Genomic DNA, 26,496 nt, shown 5'->3' on the forward strand with positions numbered 1-26,496 from the left:
GTGGCTGGAATTCAAAACTCCAAAATCTTAAAAGATCCAGCAAGGTGCTGATTGGCTTCCCTCCCCCAGAGAAGAGCCTTGCAGTGCTGCACCAGGCATGTTTCTGTTCCAGAAAAGCAGTTGCACACTTGCGCAGGTTTTCAGAGTCTATGGTGAAGCACAGGGAAAAGTTGCAATGAAGTTACTTGTGCTCTGTGTGCGCCTCTGTCCCCTGCTATTGAACGGCCACTCAGTGGTGCCTGCAGGACTTTTGTCCTGAGAGAGGTAATATAACCTCTTCCAAATGTCTCCAAGAAGGGGAACAGTTCTCTCCCAGTGTAACCCAGGGGATCCCCACACAGCAGTGTCTTCTGTGAAACCTACATGCCCCTCTCTCTACTTCTCTCTCCCTCTCTCCTTGATTTCTCTCTGTGAAAGGGGCTCTCACTCGTCTGTGGCACCGTGGCTTTTCTCTCCCCCAGTTCATTTTTCTCAACCTCTCATCTGCCACATTCTCTCCATCCAATTGTGCAGATCATTTTCTTAATCCTCAGGCTGATTTCCTAGTTGTTCAGAATGATTTGATGTTGATCTAGCTGTGTTCAAAGGATGAGGCAAGCCCAGAGTCCCCCTACTACTCCACCATCTTAAATCTTCTTTCTCGAAATACTTTGTTTAAATATTAAATTTAGACCTGGCATATGGCAGTTGTACATATAGGTTAGTATCACTGGGAAAACACTAGATCTTATGTTTACATTTGTTAACGTATTTCCTGTGTATCTTTTGGCTTCTTGTTGGTTCTCTTACCTGCAAGCACAACAGGTTTACAGCTACATCCTGGCTGCCCACGATGCTCTAGAAACCTCAGTATGTCACCATGAGTGTGTCCCATTCTTCCAGTCAGCCTGACTCCTGTGTTTGTCCCTCACTTTGTTTTTTTTCCCCAACAGATGAAAATATAATGTACAATTTTTCTGGGGTTACTTGCATTTTAAAGTTTTGTTTGTTTTGCTTAAACCAAATTAAAACAGAACCGCTTTTGTTACATGAGAATAAATTCCCAAAGATTGTGCTCCCCTTGATCACCTATGATTCATCCATACCTAGCAAAGTGTCAGGCTTATAGTAGGCACAAATGGATGAGTGGGTGACCCTCAAATATCTAATTTGAAGCATGTAACAAATCTATTAGTATTTAAATATATCCCTGTATACAGATTCAAATGATCTTACACTATGATTGTATTATGAATTAAGCCAACTTTATCAGTTTCTCTAGATATTTTATTTCTAGACTAATAGGATATGAAACTAGAGATAGAGGAGAAAGCTAGATAATTCAGAGTCACTTGTGCAATGCTGAGGACATTTATTGCTTTTTCTTCTTTTTAGAGATAGAGTTCAATTACAAAATTTTAAGCTATGTTTGAAATGTCTCACTAAATGTTCAGTCATAGCAGATTGGTTGAATAAACTTCAGCTCACTTATAAAATGAATTAAGAGATAGATATTTTAAATACATTAACAATTAGAGCCTGACCTACAATATTCCATATAGAAATTTTAAATGCCACTCAAATACATAGAAGATCTACAACAAATAATCACAAACAGTACGTTTATTTCTATGGGGGGAAAGCCCATTATATACTATTGAATGAAAGACTGGTTATAAAAAATTATGCACTGCTTTCCCCCTTTTAAATATATGCATATATTAAAATATATGGGGAGAGGGAGAGATTATAAATAGCGAAAAATGTCTAGGAAGGACCAAAATATTAACAACGGTTAAGTCAGTGATAGCATTAAATACAATTTTGTATTTCCTTTTCTGTTTGGCTCTAATTTTTCTAAGTTTTTGTCAATGAATATACTCCTTTAGTAGTTATGAGCCATTAAAATAATCCAGGTTAAAATTGATGAGAATGTGAATTATTGGTAGTCAAGATTGGTAGTACAAATGGGAGAAAGGCACAAAATATTCAGGAGATAAAATTAATAGAAATAGAGGATGAACAAAAAGAGAATACTTAAGGTTTGAATCTCAGATTTCTTCATTTTCTGGGTGTATGTCTTTGCCACTAACTAAAATGACCAAAATAAAGAATGCTTAGTGAAAGAAAGTTTAATTTGCATCATGTTGAGTGTGATGTGAGTCTAGGGCATATGGTAATATAAATAAAAAATAAATATAGAAATAAAATAGGGAAGATATATTTTATAAGAAGAGCTTTTTAGTGGAAGGATTAGAGGAATCAGCTAGAGAAAGTGGACTTTCAGTAAAGAGCAACAAGAATATCAATAAAATCTATGAATGAGACTAAAAGAAGCAGTCTGATAGTATGAATGTCTTAAAAACTAAGAAAGTAAAAAGTTTCAGAAAGTCAGTAATCAAAAATGTGAAAAGCAATGGAGATTTAAAAAAAACATAGGCTGTGAAACATAAATTGCTGTGACAGCGAGAGGGCATTGTTGTGGACAATGGGCACAAAAATGAGACTGGGCTAAGGCAGTGAGTAGAAAATGAGAAAGTATAGATTGTATGAAGGAGAATGGTATTTAGATGGGGATTTGAGTGGAGACTTCTTTACAATGTTATTTTTGTTGTTTTCCTTTATTTTTTTTTTAAAGGATGATTGAGACATAAATAGCCTTATCCCTAATGTGATTAAATTTTCCTTTCATTCTTTTTTTCTCCTAAATGGTTCCTGGCTTGGTCAGGATAAAACTCAATTCTTGGCACACACCAACTGATTATAGAAGAGAAAAACAAAGGTATAAAGCAAATTATAAAGAATAGAGTTTAAGTTTGACAACTTCACACAGTGCCATCAAAAAGAATTCACTAGTGAAAAATCTAACCCAAAGATAGGGGAACCATTTAGAAAGTAGAAACCGTAACTCAGTAAAGAATTAATGTAGGTCTAGACTGAAAATGAAGTAGAGGGATGGAAAAAGAGAAGAAATCCAAATAAAAAATAGTTGCTGACTGGGGCGCCTGGGTGGCACAGCGGTTAAGCGTCTGCCTTCAGCTCAGGGCATGATCCCGGCGTTGTGGGATCGAGCCCCACATCAGGCTCTTCAGCTATGAGCCTGCTTCTTCCTCTCCCACTCCCCCTGCTGGTGTTCCCTCTCTCCCTAGCTGTCTCTCTCTCTGTCGAATAAATAAATAAAATCTTTAAAAAAAAAAAAAATAGTTGCTGACTAATTGATCACGAAGCTAAGTATTTCTAGGTTTGACCTGTTATGTAGAAGCAGTGAATCTCCCTGACTCTAAGAAGCGGTCACTGGTCCTGGTGCACCTAGAAGAGTCTGGGCCTTGTGTTTTCCTTGATGTTAGGTCCTCTTCTCTCTAAATTTTTGCTAGTGAGTCTACTTTTAAACCTATCTATTGCTCATCCACTGCNTAGTTGCTGACTAATTGATCACGAAGCTAAGTATTTCTAGGTTTGACCTGTTATGTAGAAGCAGTGAATCTCACTGACTCTAAGAAGCGGTCACTGGTCCTGGTGCACCTAGAAGAGTCTGGGCCTTGTGTTCTCCTTGATGTTAGGTCCTCTTCTCTCTAAATTTTTGCTAGTGAGTCTACTTTTAAACCTATCTATTGCTCATCCACTGCATATCCCATTTCACTGTGCTTTTAGTCCAGCAATGAGAATTTTACTCTGTGTTAACTTCTAATCTTGCAATCCTTATTGACTTTGTTGTAGACTTCCCTAGTCTATTCAGGACCTGAACTTGCTCTCTCTGGTCTGACATGCCCTAAGAGACACGTCTATTTGACCAGAAAATTCAAATATTTTTCATTTATACTTAAAAACACACATATTTCGCACTAATACATCTGATTCACCTAAAACTGGTTTTATTATATACCACTCAAAAAGTGATTTCGTAGTACGTTCTCATCGATAACATGGTAGTTGAATATTTAAAGAAGTATTTTTTTCATATATTTAACTAAATGGCTTAATTAAATTTGCTAAATGAATATGACTTCTGATTTGAAAATTAACAGTAAAATTAATACTGCCCCTTCTAGTCATCTGGGGCTTCTGTAATAAAATAACAGACTAAGTGCCTGAATCAAGACAATTCTTTCTCACAGTTCTGGAGGTTGGAAAGTCCAAGATCTAAGTGCTGGCAGATTTGATGTNTCATATATTTAACTAAATGGCTTAATTAAATTTGCTAAATGAATATGACTTCTGATTTGCAAATTAACAGTAAAATTAATACTGCCTCTTCTAGTCATCTGGGGCTTCTGTAATAAAATAACAGACTAAGTGCCTTAATCAAGACAATTCTTTCTCACAGTTCTGGAGGTTGGAAAGTCCAAGATCTAAGTGCTGGCAGATTTGATGTCTGGTGAGAGCCCTCTTCCTTGTTGACAGATGGCCATGTTCTTGCTGTAACCTCACATGGCCAAGAGAGAGAACAAGCTCTCCGGTCTCTTGCTATAAGGGCACCAGTCCCTTTATGAGGACTCTACCCTGATGACCTAATTCCCTCCCAAAGGCCCTATCTTTGAATACCCTTACATCAGATGTTAGGGCTTCAACATGAATTTGAGGGAGACACAATCCAATCTATAGCATTCCCTTAAAAGTTGGTTATCTGTCAATTTGGTTGAGGGATAATAAATGTTCTAGAACACTTAGAAGAGCTTTGTGGTATTGACTGCATCTATAGGAATCTTGAAAATGATTTTGTCTTCCTTTCAGGGTAAAAATGACCCATAGCTACTCTCACTTGCTGCTTTTTTAAAAATGCTTTGTAAATATTTTCATTTAAAGTTTAATTCTAAAAGTCTTAAAATTTCTCTCATTCTGCATATGCAACCCAAAAATTGGGCCCTTCAATATGACTATTTACTTTAGGAAATGTTGATATTTTTTGAAGAAAGTTAGAAAAAAGGGTTACAGAAATATAAGTATATAGAGAGGTAAACATATTAAAATTTTTCACCTTTATTAGTCTTAAATAAAATTGCATTTTTTTATTTCTAAGTACACTACTAAGCATAAATATAAAAATATTCTCTATTAACTATCATACTACATAAATATACCAAAGGAATGAAATAATGTGGAGTCCAGAATCGATGCTGAATTTAGCAGAAAACATGACAGTGATTAGTGATTTGAATGCTGGGTGAAAGCCCAGATAATAATGATAGTAACCTTTTGGACTCCTTCATTGAGAACTTGTCAGAAATACCTAATCCTATTGAGTTTAAATCATGCCAAGTTAATAGGAATAAGTCCAAATGCTCAGTTTTATAGAGTGGATTTTGGCTCAGTGTGGGTGTCTGTTCCAGGGTTAGCCCATTAGCTCAAATTGATAATGGATCTGGAACTCCTTAAAATACAGTGGGGTTTATGTTGTCAGATCCAATATCAGAGCAGATCAATATTTTTAGTTAAATGAAAATAGTCACACAAACTCAAAATTATCTGGATCCTCATAAAAATATTGTTAATCCTGCAATAATTTTAAAAATTCTGCAATCATAGCATGCATTCAGAACATGGAAATCAAGTTCTTCCATGTAATAGCAATTTTATGATTATAGAACATATGACAATGACCATAAAAGTAATTAAAACCATTTTCAGGGGCGCCTGGGTGGCACAGCACTTTAGCATCTGCCTTTGGCTCAGGGCGTGATCCTGGCATTATGGGATCGAGCCCCACATCAGGCTCCTCCACTAGGAGCCTGCTTCTTCCTCTCCCACTCCCCCTGCTTGTGTTCCCTCTTTCGCTGGCTGTCTCTATCTCTGTCAAATAAATAAATAAAATCTTTAAAAAAAAAAAACCATTTTCATTATGTATAATCGAAATCTAATTAATCATTAGTTTATTTTACATACTCATTATGCAACCNGGTTTAGCATCTGCCTTCGGCTCAGGGAGTGATCCTGGCATTATGGGATCGAGCCCCACGTCAGGCTCCTCCACTAGGAGCCTGCTTCTTCCTCTCCCACTCCCCCTGCTTGTGTTCCCTCTTTCGCTGGCTGTCTCTATCTCTGTCAAATAAATAAATAAAATCTTTAAAAAAAAAAAACCATTTTCATTATGTATAATCGAAATCTAATTAATCATTAGTTTATTTTACATACTCATTATGCAACCCACCGTTCGGTATTGATATTGAAACAACAAAGAAACAGATTTCAATTAGTTCCTACTAGAATTAACAGGTAATAAATATCTTGTTAAAATTTTTCTGATTTTTAAAAACATACAAGTTACTTGTATGACATCCAGATTGCATTATTTGTGTGCTGTTTATTTTATATAAACATGAAGCTGACTTAGTATTAACAAGTAGTGGATTTCATTCACCCAGTATCCAATCATATGTTTATAATTAACGTATTTTTAATAAATTAACGTGTACCAAAGACTTTGAGATACAAAGACATTAAGATACGATCCTCCTTATCAAGCTTACATTTTAATTGAAACAGAAGGAAGTAAGAATCATAAACGTTTTCAAATATAATGATTAGAATTAAATAATGTAGAGGCCAAGAGAAAGGGATGTACGAGGGGCCTTGAGAAGTAAGCAGCAGTCAGACCATGAAGGGCCATAAATATTACAATGAAGCTTCATTGACGATTTCTAACCAGGAAAGTGTCATCATTACATTTGTGTTTTAGAAAGAAAACTCTAATTACAGGGGACAGGAGGGCAAATCTAGAGAGGTAGAAGTAATTTAGGAAGTTTTGGAATAATTCAGGTGAAAAATGAGAATTGTCTGAATTAAAAGATTTGTGGATCAAAAACTTTTATAGAGGGAGACTTATAGAATGTAGTTACTAATTGAATGTGGAGGGCAAGGAAACAGTGTAAACCTAGCATTACCCTGAGGAGAGGCTACTTTGAGGCTTGATATGTGTTAGTCCCGTGGANTCTTGTTCACAGTCTTATATTTTGTAAACATGTTAAGTACCTGCCTTGTGAATACAGTCCTTGACCTCCTTTACAATCTAGTGAGGACACAGACATATAAACACATAATTATAGTCAAGTATAAAGCATTTTTGTAGAGTTATGGACTAGGTCCCATGAGAGGAAACTCTTAATTCTCTCCCTAGAGAAGTCAAGTAAGCCTGTCCTGAGGAAGCTATGTTTGAGCCAATTTTGAAATATGAATAAGAAAGTCATCAATCAGAAAAGGGATAGGATGGAACACCTTGTATGGGGAGAGAATAGTATGTAAACAGATACAGGCTCTGATCAATCATGTTGTATAAAGGGTACTATGACAAGTACTAAAAAGGTACTATTCCATGCCCCCAGCATGGAATACCAATAGAGAGGTATGAGAAATGATAGTAAAAATGGTGGACAGAGGGCAAATCGCAGGGGCTTTTTATACTAGGCTGAGGAGTTTGGACATCCTGAAGATTCTTTGGACCTCTAACAGAAGTTCAAGCAGAGAACTAACATGATCAAGTTTGAATCATAAAATGATAATTCTCAATGCCAAGTACTATATTTCCAAAGAAGGTGAGACTGGAGGTTGGAGGTATGAGATAATAATGTTGAAAAAATAATGATGGACACAAATTAATTTATGAATTAAATCAGTTACAACAAGGACCAACATAATTTTAGGAATGGGATAGGGATTTGACAAAGTGATTCTAAATTTATTTTTAAATATAAGTATGTGAAACAAAAACTATAAAGAGAATTATTGAGGGAGGGTAACTTGGAGGTTGGAAATTATACTGCAAAATTAAACTAGTTTAAGAATGACTTATTGGCAATTGAATAGATTCAACAGCTCATTGGAACAAATCACTTATTTCAGAAAGAATGTGTAGATATGAATTTGAGTTATAGAAGTCCTTCTGTATTAGGGTTGACAATTCAAACAATTGGGAAGAAAATAAAAGTTTTCTGGTTGAGGAAGACAGAAAAGACACAGTCTCTGGGCATTTTGTCCCTCCTAAGACTCCAGGACAATGAAAGAAACCAAGTGAAAAAAGGAATGAATCTATAAAACAGAAGGGAAAAAGAGCAAGGAATGCTTATTGAGGTGAGAAAATTCTCAAAATTTGTACAGGATTCAAAATGAAAGGGAGCAGAGTGAAGGATAACACACAGAGAGAAAATCAGACCCTGGAATATGCTACAAAAAGGTCTGCGAAAGAAGTTAAGAGCCAGTTTGTACTGTGAACTCTGGAGGCATTTGGATTTAGAGTCAGAAGGCTTAATGCAGAACATAACTGAGCAATAGGGCTGAACACAGGAAGGGTGCTGAATTTAAGGTCAATATGACAACTGCAAAAATCATTACTTAAAACCCACCTCTTATACCCTGCACACACATACATGGAATTTGGGCAGTTTCATGTATCCCCATGTAAAACTCTTCATCTTTTCACTGAAGAAATTAAACCGGTATTTGGGGAAAGATACAGTTTCAGTAGATACTGAAAGGAATGGAGACAATTCTTCAAATATCTATGACAAATGATTTTGAATATAGAATTCTATACCCAGACAAGCTGTTGTTAAAGCGGTAAGAGAGAAAGATATCTTATACATGTCCTGACTCCCCTAACCACATCCCACCCCAAAAAAGCTATACACTGAGATTAGGTGTGGCTACTACAAGATGTGTTAAAAGAAGCAACAATTCTGATGACTCTGCACCAGGTCTAGAGAAAAATGAGTCCTTCTTAAAACAGGTGGGTGGATTCTGGAGAACAAAGCATCTACATGAGTGTGTGAGTGTGTGGTGGAGGTGATAGCAGGAGCACTGAAGAATCCAGTGCCTACCATTAACTGCACAGAGCCAATATTGATAAGTGATTTTTGGTGATAAGAAAAATCAAATGTATACCAAAAAAGCATATTACTTTTAAGGGTCCTTCCACACAGAGCAGTTTATGTGATTCTTATAATTATTCTGATACTTAAGTATTTTCAACACTTCAGGTGGTCTGGCAAATATCTTGATGCACTATTATCTGAAATGATGAAGCATTGTAGTGCAGATGTGGTTCTGGAAAGTGTCCAACTAGTAAATCTGAAATCATGCCATTTTCCAATAGATCATATCTTACTCAGATATTTCTTGGGTTGCTAGCAACTTTGTCAACACTTTTTTTTTAAAGTATCTTTTGGAGAGGTTGCAATAATAATATGTTTTTCTCACTTACTGGGTTTCATTAAGTGGCAGGATGTGTGGTTTACTCACTAAGATTTGTAGCTGTATTTTGTGGCTTCATACCCAAAATCATGTACTTAGCGATTTCTTTCAGAAGGCATTTGCCAAGACGGTGACCCAGCACCATTTTTTCTTCCAGAGCAGCTCTGACACAAATCCACTCAAATAAATTAGTGTTTTTAACTTGACTGGCTCATCTGGCCAGAGTATCAAGATGACGTGCCAATGCATGAGGTAATTCTTATGACTACTACTAAAATATTGTGAAGAAGCATTGTTTTCATCTAAATAGTTTTTTCAGAAGCCAGCTTTCCTTTCTTTTGTCTTTCCTATTGGATTCTCTTGGAAAATGGTGCAATGAGCTAGTTTGCACACTGCCTTTCTAGACTGTAATGGTGAATGGAGCCTGGGGATGCTGAGAAAGACATCGTGCAATTAATTTAAATATAATGGCCTCTATCACATTTTATTTTACCACATATTTATATTAGCATTAGTCTTATTATTACATTTTTATTTATTTTATTGTTTTATAAACAAAGGTTTAGGGAAGTTACTTATATAAGTCAGTGTTTTTCCACTGGTTTAATCTTCCATTTGGGGTGTGTGTGTGTGTGTGTGTGTGTGTGTAATTGGCTTCCCTGTGTTTTCACTTTTTAAAATTATATTTTTTCAATCCTAAAGTAAAGGGTATTATGGAATTTTACACATACAATGCACTTTAGAGGTCATTTGCTCCATCTCCTTTCTTTTAGCTAAAAAGCTAAGGCAAATTTTTGGAAACTGATTAACACAAAGTCAGGACTTGAACTCTAGTTTCCTGGTTTCAAGTTATGCATTTCTCCAATAAGTTCTTTTTTTTTTTTAAGTTCTTACATTGCAAAAACTGTTGTTCAGTGTTTTTTAAGTTTTATGTTAACCTTGTTATTTATCTCTAAGATTGGTGAAGTAATAGCTCAAAGTTTTGAAAAAAATATACTATGTACCTAGCAGTTTAATGTTCCATGCAAATATATATATGTTCAAATTTTAAAAGTTTTACCATACCACAAACACTACAATCTTTAATATTTTAGGCCAAAAATTTGGTTGAGATGCCAAACAAGTGATAACTTCTCAATTTAAGAAAGTTCATGAATGTGAAACAAAGAATATTGGTCAATTTTTTTCTCACAGAACTTATAGAAAATGGAAGCCATAACAATGCATAATATCATATGAAGCATACTTAAAAATATATTCACAAGGGATCACTGAAATATATTATTCATTTTATATGTGCCTCAGGGATAGTTTAGTAGTATTTGATTCGCTGAGGATTTTGTACAAAAAATTCTTTCTGGGTGTTATATCTGAATGGACTGGAAATATATGTTATATTCTTATTTGGTAATTTCAAAGCAATTCATTAGCTATATATTGACTATGTAATATCAGCAAGATATACTGTCTAGGAAAACAACTTACAGAATATATAAAATGAGTCTAAACATCCTCTGCTTTGTTTGCTTTTATAATTTAGTCAGTAGAACTTGTACACTGAAGTAGTCTTTTCTGTTTTAAAAGTGTTCATAATTTAGATGAATTTTAAATTACAAATTAAAGAGATGAAGTCTCCACAGTAAAATACCTTCTTACAAAGATTCAGTACATTTCTCCATTCCACTGGATGGTCTGTTTTTGCCCTTCAAAAAGCACGAATCCATGTGATTCGTTTCATATGCTTAGGAAATGAACTGATAACAAAAACTAGAATAATTTTACTATTTGTAGCTCAAAACGTAGAGACAACTAAATATATACTTATTGGAGCGTGTAACGTGTTACAAATCTGATGAGACCGCAGCTATACAAAGGAGAGTGAGCAAATGATTGACATGAAACTATAAAGATAAAAATGAGACTATTATTCATGCTATGTTATTTCTAAAATGAATTATTCCCCAGTCTCTCCAAAAACCACAGTGTTATGGAAATATCACTTGAAATTCATTCACAAGAGCTGCAAAATTCACTGAATACTGCTAAATGTGGTTATTAGTTTGATTTTTCATCCTCTTTCTCTACACACACACACACACACATATTTATGTAGCTACTTATGATTGTTTACTTGAATGTCATTTTTAATGTGTACTAGATAATAAAAAGAGAATGTTAATTTTTTATTTAAAAATAAAATTATCATTTTGAATTTTCAAATAAGATTTTTTAAAAGTCTAGGAAAAAATGTATTAAATTTCATTAAATCAGTATCTTAGTGCTGACTTTATTCTGAAATTAATTGTATCTAGTAAGCCTGAAATAACTTCCCCACAACCATTATTAAAATAAGGTGCAAATATCCATCATAAAATATGTGTTTTTACTCATTTAAATATTTCAGTATATATTGTACGTAGGTATATATTGTCTACATTTACAGAGATTTGAAATTTGTAACAGAAGACTAGACAATGATCTTAAATTGTTTAATTTTAATTAATTTAATTTTTTCCATTGTCCTAGTCCATCAAGCTCTCTTCTTAATAGGACCATTTTCAATATTTATTTGTAATTTGATTTTCCCAGTGTCGAAGCTACTTCCTAAAGTAAATTAAGCACATGAGGGGGTTATGCTTGCTCTTTTGTTTTTCTAGGGCACAGCCCAATAAGTAGAGGCTCTGTTATACAACATAGTCCTCATATAAGTTAAAAAGATGTACTCTTTTTTCCTAAGGAATTTTTAAAATGCGAAGATGTAGCTATATTCAGTTAACAAAATGTAACCTATTGTAAGCATTTTTGTTTCTGACCTATTCCCAATCGTCAGCTGATAATGACTTGAAATTCAAAGGAAAATGAATAAGCTTAGTAGAAATGCTTTATCTCTGTTAGGTACTCTTTAGCACTGACCCATTTATGAAAAGTCACCGTTAGTTGAGTAACTTCTGTGGGAGAAAAACGATTTGCCGAGTGTCAACTGTACACCACCAGGCATGGTGTTTCCCAGTTTTCAAAGTTTATACCTTTTAAAGTTTACATAACTGTTTCCTATCATTGTTTCCTACCAAAAATCTTCAGAGAATCCATACTACAATATTTTACTTTTGTTTTGTTTCTTTAATAACTCACGCTCTTTGATTTTTCTCAGACTAGTAAGATAAACAAGGAGCAAATTTTTTTTAAAAAAGAGCAATTTTGCATAAAGATTTACTTTTGTAAATGTTTAGGTATATGCAATAAGGATCTTTTATAATACTATGTATAATTAGAAACATATACATACAATATGATGGCAAAGTAATGAAAAAGTCAGAGTCTAGTCAAATCAGAAGAAATGTGGCAATTTTTTTACAACGAAAATATCTAAAATTGATTTTAAATTTTATATATACATATATGTTTATTAAAGAAATATGTGGACATGACTAAAACAACACATGCACAAGCACCTATATTTTATATTTTAATAGTCATGATTAATAACTAGTGCATTCTATTCTGTAAATATGTAGTTGTTATGACCGTATCAGAACTGTTTAGTTTTAGTGCAAAGTCATGTGATGAGACACATTCTTCTCTATAATCCCAATAATATATCTGTGCCACTTCCAAAAGAATGCTCAGATAGATGTATATTTTTTCTTAAGTTTCAATTTCCCATTTGGGAAAATGAAGTCAGCCTTAAATATCTTTACACTCCTTTCATCTATGGAGAAGGGGGAGGGGGACAGTGGCACAGAGTAGCTATGACACATATGTCCTTCAGGAAATCAGATTTTGCACCAGATGGTAATTTTCACATGTAACCGAGAAAAGAAAACCACTTTATCCACTAAAGGTGAGTGAAGGCAGGCCAGCTCTCTCTGTCTCAAAATCCCAGGGAGGAGATTTTTTTTTGAGAAGCCATCTGAAAAGACTATAAAGGGGAAAAAAAAAAAAAGAAAAAGAAGAATTAGGTAAGTACCTAGGAAATGAAGATTCTTTTTCAATTTGAGATGTGTTTGAAGAAATGAAAAATTTTATTGTTTTTGAATATTTGGGGGTAAAGCTAGTATAAAAGTCAACAATTTTGAAGAAAAAAGTAATCAAGTAATTATAGTAATTTGATATTTCCACTACATCCAAAAATTTAAGCAGTAGGCTTGTATTACATGTCACAGATTTTTTTTTAATTTCATTTTTATATTAATTCATTTTTTGCTGTACTTTACAAAAGTATCTGTCCACAATGGTTGGGAAGAGAGTTGGTTTTCCCCATAGACTGAGCAGCTGTGAACTAATTATTCAGGTTCCTGGAGGAGAAAAAAGTTTAGATTAATATCAAAAGTTGGTAGAGATTCATTTTTAATAAAAGGCATGCCTTCTTTTGATATTAGGAAAAGGCCAGTAAGAAAAGCTGCAGGTATTTGTTTGTTTGAAGAAATGAGGGGTCAGAGTCAAGAAACATAAGAATGTGTTTCCTCTGAAAAAAAGAATGTGTTTCCTCTAAAATTTTAATCTGAAACTGAGTAGGATACTCAAGAGCTTAGGGGAGGTAGAAAGAGAGGAAAAAATAAAGGATGAGCTGTGTTAAGAATAAGGAAGTGAATAGACCATAGACAAAGGTCTCAAATAAGGTGGCTATTTTAAAAAAATTTTTTGAGTTTCCACAATCTAGTTTCTTCTCCAGTAATTTTCAGTAGCTCAAGTATAGAACGTAGCTTTTTTGATTAACCAGCAGTTGACATTTTGCAAAGAACTGGCAATGGAAAAATAGAGTCCTCTAATAAATGGAAATGTGCTGAGGGTGGCGATTGAGAGGTTGTTCTATGCAGAAATGAGGGAAAGTTATGAATGGAATAGCCAAATGAGATGAGCACTGAAGAGAAGGCTTTTTATTTATTTATTTATTTTTAAATACAGCTGGACAAATAATTGTCTGAAAGCAGCAAAGGCGAGCTAGGAAAATGAGGCCGCTGCCATCAGAACCTAAAGCTTGTGAAGTATGAAAGAATTGAACCAAGTCTGTTTGAGAAAGCTACCAGGGAAGCCGAGGCTTTGAGAAAGCTGAGGGGGACTCCTACATCTCAGGAAAATCAGAGGAGAGGAAGAATGTGACGAAGAGGCTGAGGGTATATGAGAGTTAATTGATGATGAAGGGAGAGTTTTGGAAGGACAGTGGAGAGAAAAATCCAGGAAGATAACACTCAACAACATGAGAATTTGACAACAGGTGAGCGAGGTTGTGGAGTGAATGTTTTTACTTTGACTATTTACAGAGGCTGAGATGAAAAGCCCAGATAGTTGACATTGCTGAAGGTTGTGGGTTGGCCATTCTGACTGAGATCCTAGATAGAATAGGGGCTGCAGTCACTGGTCAGTGTTCAAAGAGATTACCATGAAGAGTGTTCTTGTGTCGTAGATAAGTAAAACCTTCAGCACTTTGCTCCAAAAGCATGGTAAAATAACCTGGATTATATTCAAGCTAAGAATTGCATAAGGTGCAATAGGGCTCTTAAAATATTGGCTAGGGCTACTACACATTGAATCCTGTATAACATGGTAGCTGTGAAACAGACCGAGTTGGTAAATGTTTGTTTTCTTATATTCTATGTCAACATGGCATATTTTAGACAGTCCATATAAAAGAAAATTGAATTTATGCAGCTGCAGGTTTATAAAGAGAAACACAAAAGAGAAACAAAGGTACCTAGCCTTGCTTTGTACCTTAAAAATAAGAATGTCATTTGTCAAAAGAACCATTTCTGACCCATTTGATTCTCTTAATGCTACTTTGAAAAGAATTTTAAAGTTATATTTGAAGCCTTGAATCATTATTGAGATCATAGAAGAATCCTAGACTTTGAGTGATCCCTGTTCATGAAGCCAAAGACTAGGGACATACCACTCCATGCTATGAAAGGTCTCAAGTTACCGTCGACAGTTTTTGTGGTTAGGTAAAACATAGTACACCAAATAGTTAAAGAGTTAAGCCCCACTGATCATAATCCAGTTTGAAAAACCTCTGAATCCAGGTTATCAAGGAAGAATGTGGACATGTTTTGAAAGAACTCAGCTAGTTTATGGATACTGCCGTACAGCACACTTTGGGATTTAACCTTTCAAAAACGGGATGAAATATATGAAAAATCAGGATAAACAATTTTGCAAATAGTAGGGTGGAATTGGGGATTCTGAATCAAATTATCTTAGAGCGTTCTTCAGTTTTGAAAAGTTAATTAGCTATCCCTCTGGAGTCATTAAGCTCCAACTGGGCAGAATTCTAGAACTATAATATTATAAAAAGAATTCAAAGAGAATTTGTGACCAGATCTTTCTTTTCATTGAAGTCATATGAAAAACACAATGTTCTGAGCCGGACAAATGCAAAGCACAGTGCCTTCCACTGGCATATTTTGTAGTCTGGTTTTTGATGAAAATAAAATTAAAGAGCTGCTTTAGAAACTTATCTTAATTCTGGTTTGTTTGTTTTTTCCGTTGACTCTTATGTGTACCACTTAGCAGCATATTGAGAGTGGGTCAGAGCAACCTGCCTTTCTGCTACCCACATTCTGAGCAGTCAAATCAGGTTTCAAGTCAAGTCAGATTACTTGGAAGGTAGAAAATGATAGAGTTATCTTTTTTTAAAATTCCCTGGTTAAAACACAAAAGCAAAACCTTCACACTATTAAAATCATAAAAATTACTTAGGTTATTATTGTTAAATCCCTGTAACATTTTCATTCATTCATTTAACAATTTATTGAGGATCCTATACGGTGCATTCTTGTGTGAAGTGGGGTTTGTGTGCAGTAGCTTCAAGATAACTAATACAGATGGGAATTTATCACTTAAGGATGTCTACCTTGTAGATGGGGGGAAAAAAACAAAAATATTAATTAACCAATGGTATTGGCTGCTTGATCAGAAAGTTAAGTAAAGTCATACTTAGATTTATCCTACAAGCTGCCCTTAGACAATAAAAAGTTGTGGCTATGCATTGAATTAAATCAGATTTTTCCTTCTTTGATTAATGTGTCTATCTATAGATGTATGTGCCCCATAAGGGAATAATTTTCTATTTCCAAATCTTCTATGAACAAGGTTTTAACAGAGGCTTCAATAGTCTCAGCAACCAGTCAATGAGACAATAATGCCTACCAGCATGTATTAATTAATAAGAGCTCAAGAGACAATCAGTTTGGCCCTAAGGACTCTACACTTTCAGGTATATATCCAAAGTTATACTACATACATTATGATGTTCTTTTGTCAGGTAGATAAATTGAGATGGAGATACACAGATTTGACTATTGGAAATTAACTGGTATTGACCAGTGTCAAGGTAAGCAACTTGCTCATGCCTCTTCCAATGTTATATTTTGGGATAGCTCCAAAAAGTAAAATTGCTTTTGAACACAGAATGTTAAAGACCAAAAGGGAGACTGCTCCTGAGCATTGTCTGTATAGCAGAGTTAGGATATTAATCTAGCACTAGTACTGTATACTAATATGATGAGGTTGAAAGTAGAAATGGGACAGAGAATAGGTTTAATTCTAGGGCTTATCTTGCTACCACATGGAAGCAAAAAGAAATAAAAAAAATGTATTTCTACTATGCTATGAAAGGCCTTATATCACCATTAACTACCTTTATAAAAATGGTGATTATGCTTCTCTGGAAAACATTTCAGAAATAATAGGATTTTCTTAAAGGAATTGTTGAATTACAGCATGTGCTATCAATTACTGTAAATAATCTCTTAAAATCCCACAAAAAGAATCTAACTGCTGACAAAGAAAGTGGAAAAGCCATAAAAGTCAGATGTATTAAGAACCAGACCGAGTTCTCTATAACATCCCAGACTTGGCTCTCAAGTCTCATAATTGCATGATTGCCCACATGCTTATAATTTATAAACTTTGGCAGAGACTTTCAGATATTGTTTACTTCAAATAATCAGGTTGAAAGGTGATTAGTTCCTTGTTTGATCCACAGGTTTATATTCTGCAACTTTACTCAATTTCACAGCAATGCAACGCTTACGCAAAAGACATTGATCCATTTTGTCAGGAAATACTTAGATAAAAGTTTATAGGGTTCTAGTACTAAAGAAAAATGTTTAAATCTGTGCTGATTTTATTTTCCTACTTTAATAGTAGAAAGCTTTTTAAATTATATTTTATTGTATTACTTTTAATGAGAAATTACTGATGAAATTTTTGGTACGATTTCTATTTACAAATTTAGTGACCATGAAATATCAGAGGGAATAACATCAAAAGGACTTTTCTGTAGGTCTGCCAAATACAAAACCAAATTGAAAAATAACTTAGAGGCAGGTTGCCTGGGTGGCTCGTCAGTTCAGCGTCTGCCTTCCACTCCAGTAGTGATCCCAGCCGCAGTCTTGTGATTGAGCCCCATGTTGGGCTCCCGCTTGGCGGGGAGCCTTCTTCTCCCTTTATTGTCTGTATAGCAGAGTTAGGATATTAATCTAGCACTAGTACTGTATACTAATATGATGAGGTTGAAAGTAGAAATGGGACAGAGAATAGGTTTAATTCTAGGGCTTATCTTGCTACCACATGGAAGCAAAAAGAAATAAAAAAAATGTATTTCTACTATGCTATGAAAGGCCTTATATCACCATTAACTACCTTTATAAAAATGGTGATTATGCTTCTCTGGAAAACATTTCAGAAATAATAGGATTTTCTTAAAGGAATTGTTGAATTACAGCATGTGCTATCAATTACTGTAAATAATCTCTTAAAATCCCACAAAAAGAATCTAACTGCTGACAAAGAAAGTGGAAAAGCCATAAAAGTCAGATGTATTAAGAACCAGACCGAGTTCTCTATAACATCCCAGACTTGGCTCTCAAGTCTCATAATTGCATGATTGCCCACATGCTTATAATTTATAAACTTTGGCAGAGACTTTCAGATATTGTTTACTTCAAATAATCAGGTTGAAAGGTGATTAGTTCCTTGTTTGATCCACAGGTTTATATTCTGCAACTTTACTCAATTTCACAGCAATGCAACGCTTACGCAAAAGACATTGATCCATTTTGTCAGGAAATACTTAGATAAAAGTTTATAGGGTTCTAGTACTAAAGAAAAATGTTTAAATCTGTGCTGATTTTATTTTCCTACTTTAATAGTAGAAAGCTTTTTAAATTATATTTTATTGTATTACTTTTAATGAGAAATTACTGATGAAATTTTTGGTACGATTTCTATTTACAAATTTAGTGACCATGAAATATCAGAGGGAATAACATCAAAAGGACTTTTCTGTAGGTCTGCCAAATACAAAACCAAATTGAAAAATAACTTAGAGGCAGGTTGCCTGGGTGGCTCGTCAGTTCAGCGTCTGCCTTCNACTCCAGTAGTGATCCCAGCCGCAGTCTTGTGATTGAGCCCCATGTTGGGCTCCCGCTTGGCGGGGAGCCTTCTTCTCCCTTTCCCTCTCTCATCCCCCCGTTCATGCTGTCTCTCTCTCTCTCTTTCTCTCAAATAAATAAAATCTTTAAAAAAAATTACTTAGAGGAAAATAAAATTCTCAATTCTTTAAAATTAATTGTTCTGTGTATAGCTGTCTGAATATAAAAATACATAATCTGTTGCCTTTAAAATCTAGGACCCCAATCTTCACCTTTGAAAGGAATTGAGAACAGAGTGTACATTCCCACAAAGAAAGTGGGAATTGCTCACTATAATTACTATGTCAAAAAGGAAAATCGTTTAAAGAAAGAATTAATGCCTAATAGAAATGTATCAAAGTGAAAAATATTTAATTAAGAACAGGTTTGGTGATTTTATAAAAGCAAAATCCCAACTGTCCTGTCATTTCACCTCTACATACATTAGTATGTACCTCTTAAGAATTATAGATATTTCCTTACAAATTTATAATTTATAAATCAAAATATAAAATTTGTGGGTTTTCTTTTCCATTTCTCAGATAATTTCTGAGAACATGGTGTCCTCATTACTTCAAAAATAGCCATTCTTTAGGTGAATTATACAAATATGATTGTAAATATCTCCAGTTGTTGTTTCTTTGTGTATTTATGCATATTTATTAATTTTATTAACTCAGTAGCCTTTTAACAATTAGGAAATAAATTTTATTCTAGAATGTAGGTCTGTTCCCAAGTGCATTTTGTTATTCTAGAATAGGTAAAATATAAGCAGAAATATTAGCAGTAGAGAGTGATATGATATAAGAGCTGCTAAAGAAGGGATTCAGGTTCTGGTTTTATTTCTTTTAATAACTGGATGGGTGAAAAGTTATAGATATCAAGCTGTATGTAAATTTTACACTTCCAAAATTCTAATAGAGATCATTGATTTGTCATAATTTCTGTGCTTTCTGAAATAATCTTCCCTGTCATGTTGGATTTCATGAAAATATAAATGAGAAAGTTTCACAGGAAAGGGAAATAACAATTTTAATTTTTAAAAAGTGGGGCACAGTTGTTTCTTCACCAAATACAGAGAACTTTTTATCTCAAAGGCCACTATTCATGTTCAATATACATGATAAAAGAAGTACCTACACTCATATAGCTATAAAGTTCACTGCAGTTAAATCTCAATATTATTTTATATTTTGAAATTAATCTGTTTTTGCTAATGATTTTTAGTCTTTGTAGCTTTTGTTTGTTTGTTCATTTTTTGGTCCTTCAACAAATCTATTAATTTAAGAAGGGATGAGGAGCAGAAGAGGGTCAGATTGGTTCATTTGTTTTAGAGCAACATTGCCAAAATGTGCAGAAGGACAGTAAATGAAAACTATCTGCAAAACCAATGTTCTTTAAAACATGACCCATGCATTTAATGTAGTTATGTTATCTCTGTTTTTTGTGGAGAACCCCCAGTTGGTGGTAGTACTCCTAGAGCAGAGTGCCAGTCTCCATGTGAAGATCAATTAGTGTCATCTCTGTTTCTATTTGTAAAAGTTCTTCCCATATTTTTATTAAATCAGTACTTAACGCTACATAATGCCAGTGTCTCCTGACATTGGTAGTATTCTTGACTTTAAAGGAAATCGATGATAAGCATTATAAGAATTGATTTTATATTTTGATCAACAGATTTTCCACATGACGTATGACCTTGCCAGTGCAGTGGTGAGAATTTTTAACCTCATCGGCATGATGCTGCTCCTATGCCACTGGGATGGCTGTCTTCAGTTCTTAGTACCACTCCTGCAGGATTTCCCACCAGACTGCTGGGTGTCTCTGAACGAAATGGTTGTAAGTAATTCGTATTATTTTATACTCTGTGTAATACAACAATGGTTTGCCAAAAAGTTCTAAGTGTTTATGTTAGAATGATCTAATTTTTTCTCGGTAAATGTTTAGAGAAAACTTTCATGGATGTAAAATCAAATGTTCCATTGCTTTTTCTACAACTACATTTCATTTACATGAAATGCTTCTGGGGATGTATATGTTACAGGATCTATTTTGAGGTATCTTACTCTGTGTATATTGAAGACATATTTATTTCAAAGCTACATGTTCACTTACATGTACGTATAATCATGGTACAACGTTCATGGTACAATGTTTTTCCAAAACTGTCTACTGCTTAGAATAACTCCTTTCTTTCAACTTGATTTTGGCGTTCACCATGCTTAGGACATGCAATTCTACGTGGTGTTTAAACGTGCAGAGTCATGTACATCAGTATAATGCAATGAGATATGATGTGCATGATATTTCAGATAGTACTTTTTATTAGGGAAGTCAAGGAGAGCTTCATGGAAAAGGTAAAGCCTTTATTTACTTTTCCTTTTTATTTTATTTTATTTTTTTTAGTATAGCTGACACACAATGTTACATTAGTTTCAGGTATACACTTTACCCTGAAAGATATTTAAATACTTAAAAATCTGTGAAATATAGATTTGATTTACATAATTAAGTATATTCATAGTCACATTTAATCTTAAGAACATGAGTTTTAAAAAAAGAACATGTGTTTTGATCTATATTACAAAGAAGTTGAAACAATAGTAAATAATGGAAGATAAAATTTATGAGACTCTCATAAAATTTTAACTTTGGCATAAATCAAATGCCTTCTTTCTTCCCAAAATGTTCCATATTAATTTCTGGGCTTATTATTATAGAAATGACATGGACATCTTAAGAACATATTTTTTTTCTTCTAATAACTATAGCTCTGGCATGTATTTGAAAAGAGGACTTTACATTACATGCTAAGAAGTCTGATCTTCTTTCTTTTCTTTCTTCTTGCCTACCTATTTTCCTCCTTCCTTCCCACTCTCCCCCTCCCTGCCTTCTTTATTTCTTTAACTCCTTTCTTTGAGACTTAATATTCACCTGGCTCTCTCCTTCATTTCATTCATATCTGCTTAAATGTCACTATCTCACTGAAGCCATTGTGGTACCACTCTTGCTTTATATATTTTTTTTAAAATTTTATTTATTTATTCGACAGAGATAGAGACAGCCAGCGAGAGAGGGAACACAAGNTGCTTTATATATTTTTTTTAAAATTTTATTTATTTATTCGACAGAGATAGAGACAGCCAGCGAGAGAGGGAACACAAGCAGGGGGAGTGAGAGAGGAAGAAGCAGGCTCATAGCAGAAGAGCCTGATGTGGGGCTCGATCCCGTAACGCCGGGATCACGCCCTGAGCCGAAGGCAGACGCTTAACCGCTGTGCCACCCAGGTGCCCCCTGGCTTTATATTTTATCTGAGAAGAATTTAATAACACACACATATTTATTTGTTATTTATATTTGTCTGTGTCCTTTACACAGAATGTCAGTTCCATTAAGTCAAAGGATTTGTCTATTTGTTCTGTACTTTATGGTAGTGCCTAGAACAGTGCCTGATACAATAGTTTGTTGTAATCTAGCCACTCTTTATTGAAAGTTCATTTGAGAAATATTGTATTTGTGTTTCTGTACCTAAAAATCAATGCAAGGTGCAGGTCACTTTTCAAAACTATGAAGTCTTCTTAATTATAGATCTTTCTTTTTTCTTATCACTGAAATAAAAATTCTGAAGACATTATTAAGATATTATGGCAGGGGTGGGAGGAAGAAAAAGCCACAGCCCTATATTCTAGCTATTAACTGAGTGTGTAGTATAAAAACACTAACACTACAGCCGAAAGATGATTCATCATTGACAAGTTTGCAAATAATTTTTGTTTTAAATTACCCATAGGTATCTTTCAGAAAAGTAGGATTTGTCTTTATTAAAAGAGTGAAGGGACTATTTTTGGATATCCATAAAGTGCATATAGTTGTGTAATTATAATATATGGGAATATGCTTCTTAGTATATCCAGGGCTAAGCTCATTTAATGAAGAAAAATTTTAATATCTTGATCATTTTTTAAGTGTGCCTACATGTTCTCGCTTTGTGTGTTTGTATTTACTCTAACGAAGTCCAATTTTTATTATACCCTAATGTTATACAAAATACCTTTCCTGAATTTGCAGGTTTTTTACTTGCACCTTTTTTGAGGGGCAGGTTTACTTATGAAATTGGCTCTTACCTTCTTTCACATTTCTTTAGCATTATTTTCATGTTTAATTTTAATGTCAAGGGTAGGAAACAGTTACGTCTATGTTCAGCTATAAAGACCAGGAATATATTGTGAATATCAGTGATATGAAGGAGATAACTATAAAAAAAGACAATTTTTGTATCAATAGAGAATCTCCATGGTGTCATTTGACCTTGAAGATATCATTTTTCTATCCTAAAGCTATCAAATTCTAGAAAACCTCCCATCACAACAAAACAAATTGTATTTACACAATGAGGGAGTTATAAAGAAGTAAAACTCTAATATAAGAAAAAAGCACCTTTCGTGTATATATCTTGCTTACTATATGCAAGCCCTTGTGATTTGAAATACACTCTTATTTGGTCCTCATAGCAACAGAATGAGGTGAGCACTGTTATCCCCCATTTTACAGTTCAGAAATCTGAAATTCTTAGAGGTTAATCTAATTGTTCAATAGCACACAGGTTAGTAGATTAATAGAAGCAAGATTAGAATGTCTAGCTATCTGACTCCGTAATTTCCATTCTAAACCACATTAGAATATCTTGTGTTGCATAGATTGTAAAAATTAGTGAAGAAAAATAATCACAAGAAAAGAAACTTGTCGTTACAACACACGTGTTGCAGTAGAAAGTCACTTGAAAATCAGCCTTTGAGCTCTGACACTAAAAAGCAGCAAGACAGATGTGAGATGTAGACGTAGAAAAACAGAATCAAATTGAGAAGGCAAAAAGTGAGAAGCCAGATCAGGGTAGATGCGGGGCATGATATTAGTCATTCTTGGGTGTNTGGGGCATGATATTAGTCATTCTTGGGTGTGTGCTTGACAATTCTATCACCTTTGACATTGATGCTAAATAATTTATGGTAAAGATTAGGGTGTTGGGAGAATTCCTTATACTTTCCTTCTTTTTCGTATTTTGCATTCTTAAACGACTTATAACCTTAAGTGTTATTTCAAATCCTCTTTAACCATGTTTTCATTTATATGTATATATTTGTCTTTTTATATATATTTTAAATCTTTCTGAAACACATTTGCATTTGTATCTATATCCTTTTCTATATATCACTAGCTAGTTATCCATCTATGTCCTCTAATGAGAAATCCAGAGTAATGCTATGACTATGCTATATCTGTAACTTGTTATTTGTTCAATATCTTATCTTAACTGTTTCTAATCTGCAGTTCATTCCGTAGAAGTAGCTTCAATTCCTCTCAGAGAATTCCTTTGCAGTCTTGATAAATTTCTCATTGAAAGAATTCTTTAAATGCTGTTTTTTAAGAGCCAATCACTAACACATGGTGGGCTACTTGAATTGATGAGGTGGGAGATACTGACTTGCAAAATCCAACTTAAACAGGGATTAATCTTGCTCTGCATTTATAATATAACCTTTTGAATTGAATATTTCATTCAAGAAATATTTGAATTATAGAATTCTGTCTGAATGAAAATCTTGGATTCATCAGATAAGTAATGTCTAATAAAATTAGTTTTGAAAATCTTGTCATTCTCATATTTGTGACTATGTTTTTAGGTATGTCACACTAAGATTGTAGTAGTTCATTATTGAAAGGATTAGAGATGATGGTTTTGGTTTAAGTTAGCATGAAATACTCATTTTAAAAATCTAAGAAATAAAAATTATGATGCACTTTAACTTACATATTAATTTTGACATAATTTAGGGAATGACTTTACAGAGGATATAAGGATTTGCAGCTAAATAGTGCATTCATACAGTAGTGTTTCTCTAAAGTCTGCAGCTTCACTCTCCGGGAGGCACAGGTTTTCTCTCAGCAATCTTGTAAATGTATAAATATATGTTGGTGAGAGTTTGAAAGGTTTCAAGGTAAACATATTATGAATCTACAATCATCTGAATGCCCTAAATATGGAGTCTGGATTTGCTTTTATAGTTGAAGTGCATTGTGCCGTATAAAATAATTCTCACTTACTGGCTTAATAATTAATGATCCATTTTGATCAAATGAGGGCTAAGTGACATCGTATTAAATGCTGTACAGAATTTTCACCATAGTCAAAATGGAGAGATAGGTTGCAAAACTAAGTCACTCATTACATAGCACACAATTGTATAGTAGTGTGCTCAACTACATAATCTACAAAAATTAGTGCCATAAAAGCACTAAATTTATATTGTGTGCAACTATTGGTTTTAGCAAAACAACATTATCTCTCACAATAAATTGATATTAAGATATGTTTGATTTATTATTTTGTTAGAATTTGTTTTGTAAAATTATTTTAACTTTACAAGAATTATAAGAAATTTATATCTAGTTTTATAGTTGTATTTGTTTCAGTAATATCATAATCAAAATAATTTGAGCCAACTCAAGTGCCATGTATTATAATGTTTCATTTTGTTGTGATTTGAAGGACTGTCTACATTACTTCAGCTTGAGAGATGCCTTCTAGAGGGCAGACAATATGTTTTATCAGTATTTGTATACCCCACAGATCCTATGCCAACCTTGTATATGTTGCTAAATAAATATTAGTGGTTTATACTAAGAATGTAATTATCAAAAGTATTTGAAAATTACGTGTAAAGGGGTTATTCTGTTATGCATTTTAAATGTTCTTCCTTGGATAGTTTTTGCTGTAATAATTTGTACATCAAATTATTTCTTCAAAAACAAATAATCACTTGACCAACTCATGGGCAATATAAAAATACTCAAAATTCATGAAGTTTGTATGAATCATACTATAAAAATATCAGAATATAAGATATGTAAATGTCTGGAAGGGTCTAATTAATAATATCTATGCAGAGAAAACAAGGGATCTGATTGGAGAATCTAGATTACTACAGAATTTCAGTTTCATTTGAGACAGTATATTTCAAATTATTAGTGTGTTACTAGTAACCAAATGGTCACACACTCCACATTCTCCAGCTCCCTTCCTGTTAGGTGGGATCCTCTGATGCTTATGGTCAATGGGCTCTGAGTGGCAATATCCTGTTTCACTTACAGTTCTAAGCATTGAAAAGCTTTTTTGCAACCCTCCAGTTCTTTTTTTTTTCCTCTCCAGAGGCATCCTTTTAATTTGTAGCCCACAACATAACATAGCTTATCCTCACTCATTTAGACAACGGAATAGGGATGGGAAAATCTGGCAGAATTGAATTTAGAGACACACATTCCAGAATTGCCTCTACCATTAAAACTTCTATGATTTTAGGCAAATCTCTCAACTTTCCTGTAGTTCAACTATGAAATGAGTGTATATTATTTATTTTTTCATTAAAGTAATTTGTTGAGTGCTTGCTTTGTGCTAGGCATTATCTTAGGCACTGAACATAAACTAGAGAATGAGAGAAAGTTTCTGCCCTCAGTGCTTACATTCAAACAAACTTTCATTCATACCACTTCATTCTAGGTGCCAAAAACTATGTAGAGATTTCAAATTTTTATTTTCTAATCTAAGGGAATAGAGAATTATGTGCAAAAACCCTTAATATGAATTTGAATTCAGGCCGTAGCCTCTGAAATGTATTCACAGCCGAGACTCCTAAACAAGGGGGAAAATGCTAGCTATATCCTGCCCTCTTTGTGGCCATGCTACATAGACTCAAAAATATAGCCATTCTTTTTTTTTTTTAAGATTTTTTTTATTTATTTGACAGAGAGAGACAGCCAGCGAGAGAGGGAACACAAGCAGGAGGAGTGGGAGAGGAAGAAGCAGGCTCCTAGAGGAGGAGGGAGCCTGATGTGGGGCTCGATCCCAGAATGCTGGGATCACGCCCTGAGC

General features: G+C 34.0%; 1 protein-coding gene across 1 annotated transcript in view; it reads left to right on the plus strand.

The window, feature by feature from the left end:
• Nucleotides 1-26,496, plus strand: part of HCN1 (hyperpolarization activated cyclic nucleotide gated potassium channel 1) — a 382,359-nt gene that overhangs the window by 189,541 nt on the left and 166,322 nt on the right. Inside the window, exon 3 of the mRNA XM_002919635.4 lies at nucleotides 20,247-20,408. Within this exon, the coding sequence (XP_002919681.2) occupies nucleotides 20,247-20,408 (162 nt within the window). The remainder of the gene's footprint in view (nucleotides 1-20,246; nucleotides 20,409-26,496) is intronic.

Source organism: Ailuropoda melanoleuca, chromosome 3 (assembly GCF_002007445.2).
Source record: "Ailuropoda melanoleuca isolate Jingjing chromosome 3, ASM200744v2, whole genome shotgun sequence".
In the NCBI taxonomy this organism is placed as follows: domain Eukaryota; kingdom Metazoa; phylum Chordata; class Mammalia; order Carnivora; family Ursidae; genus Ailuropoda; species Ailuropoda melanoleuca.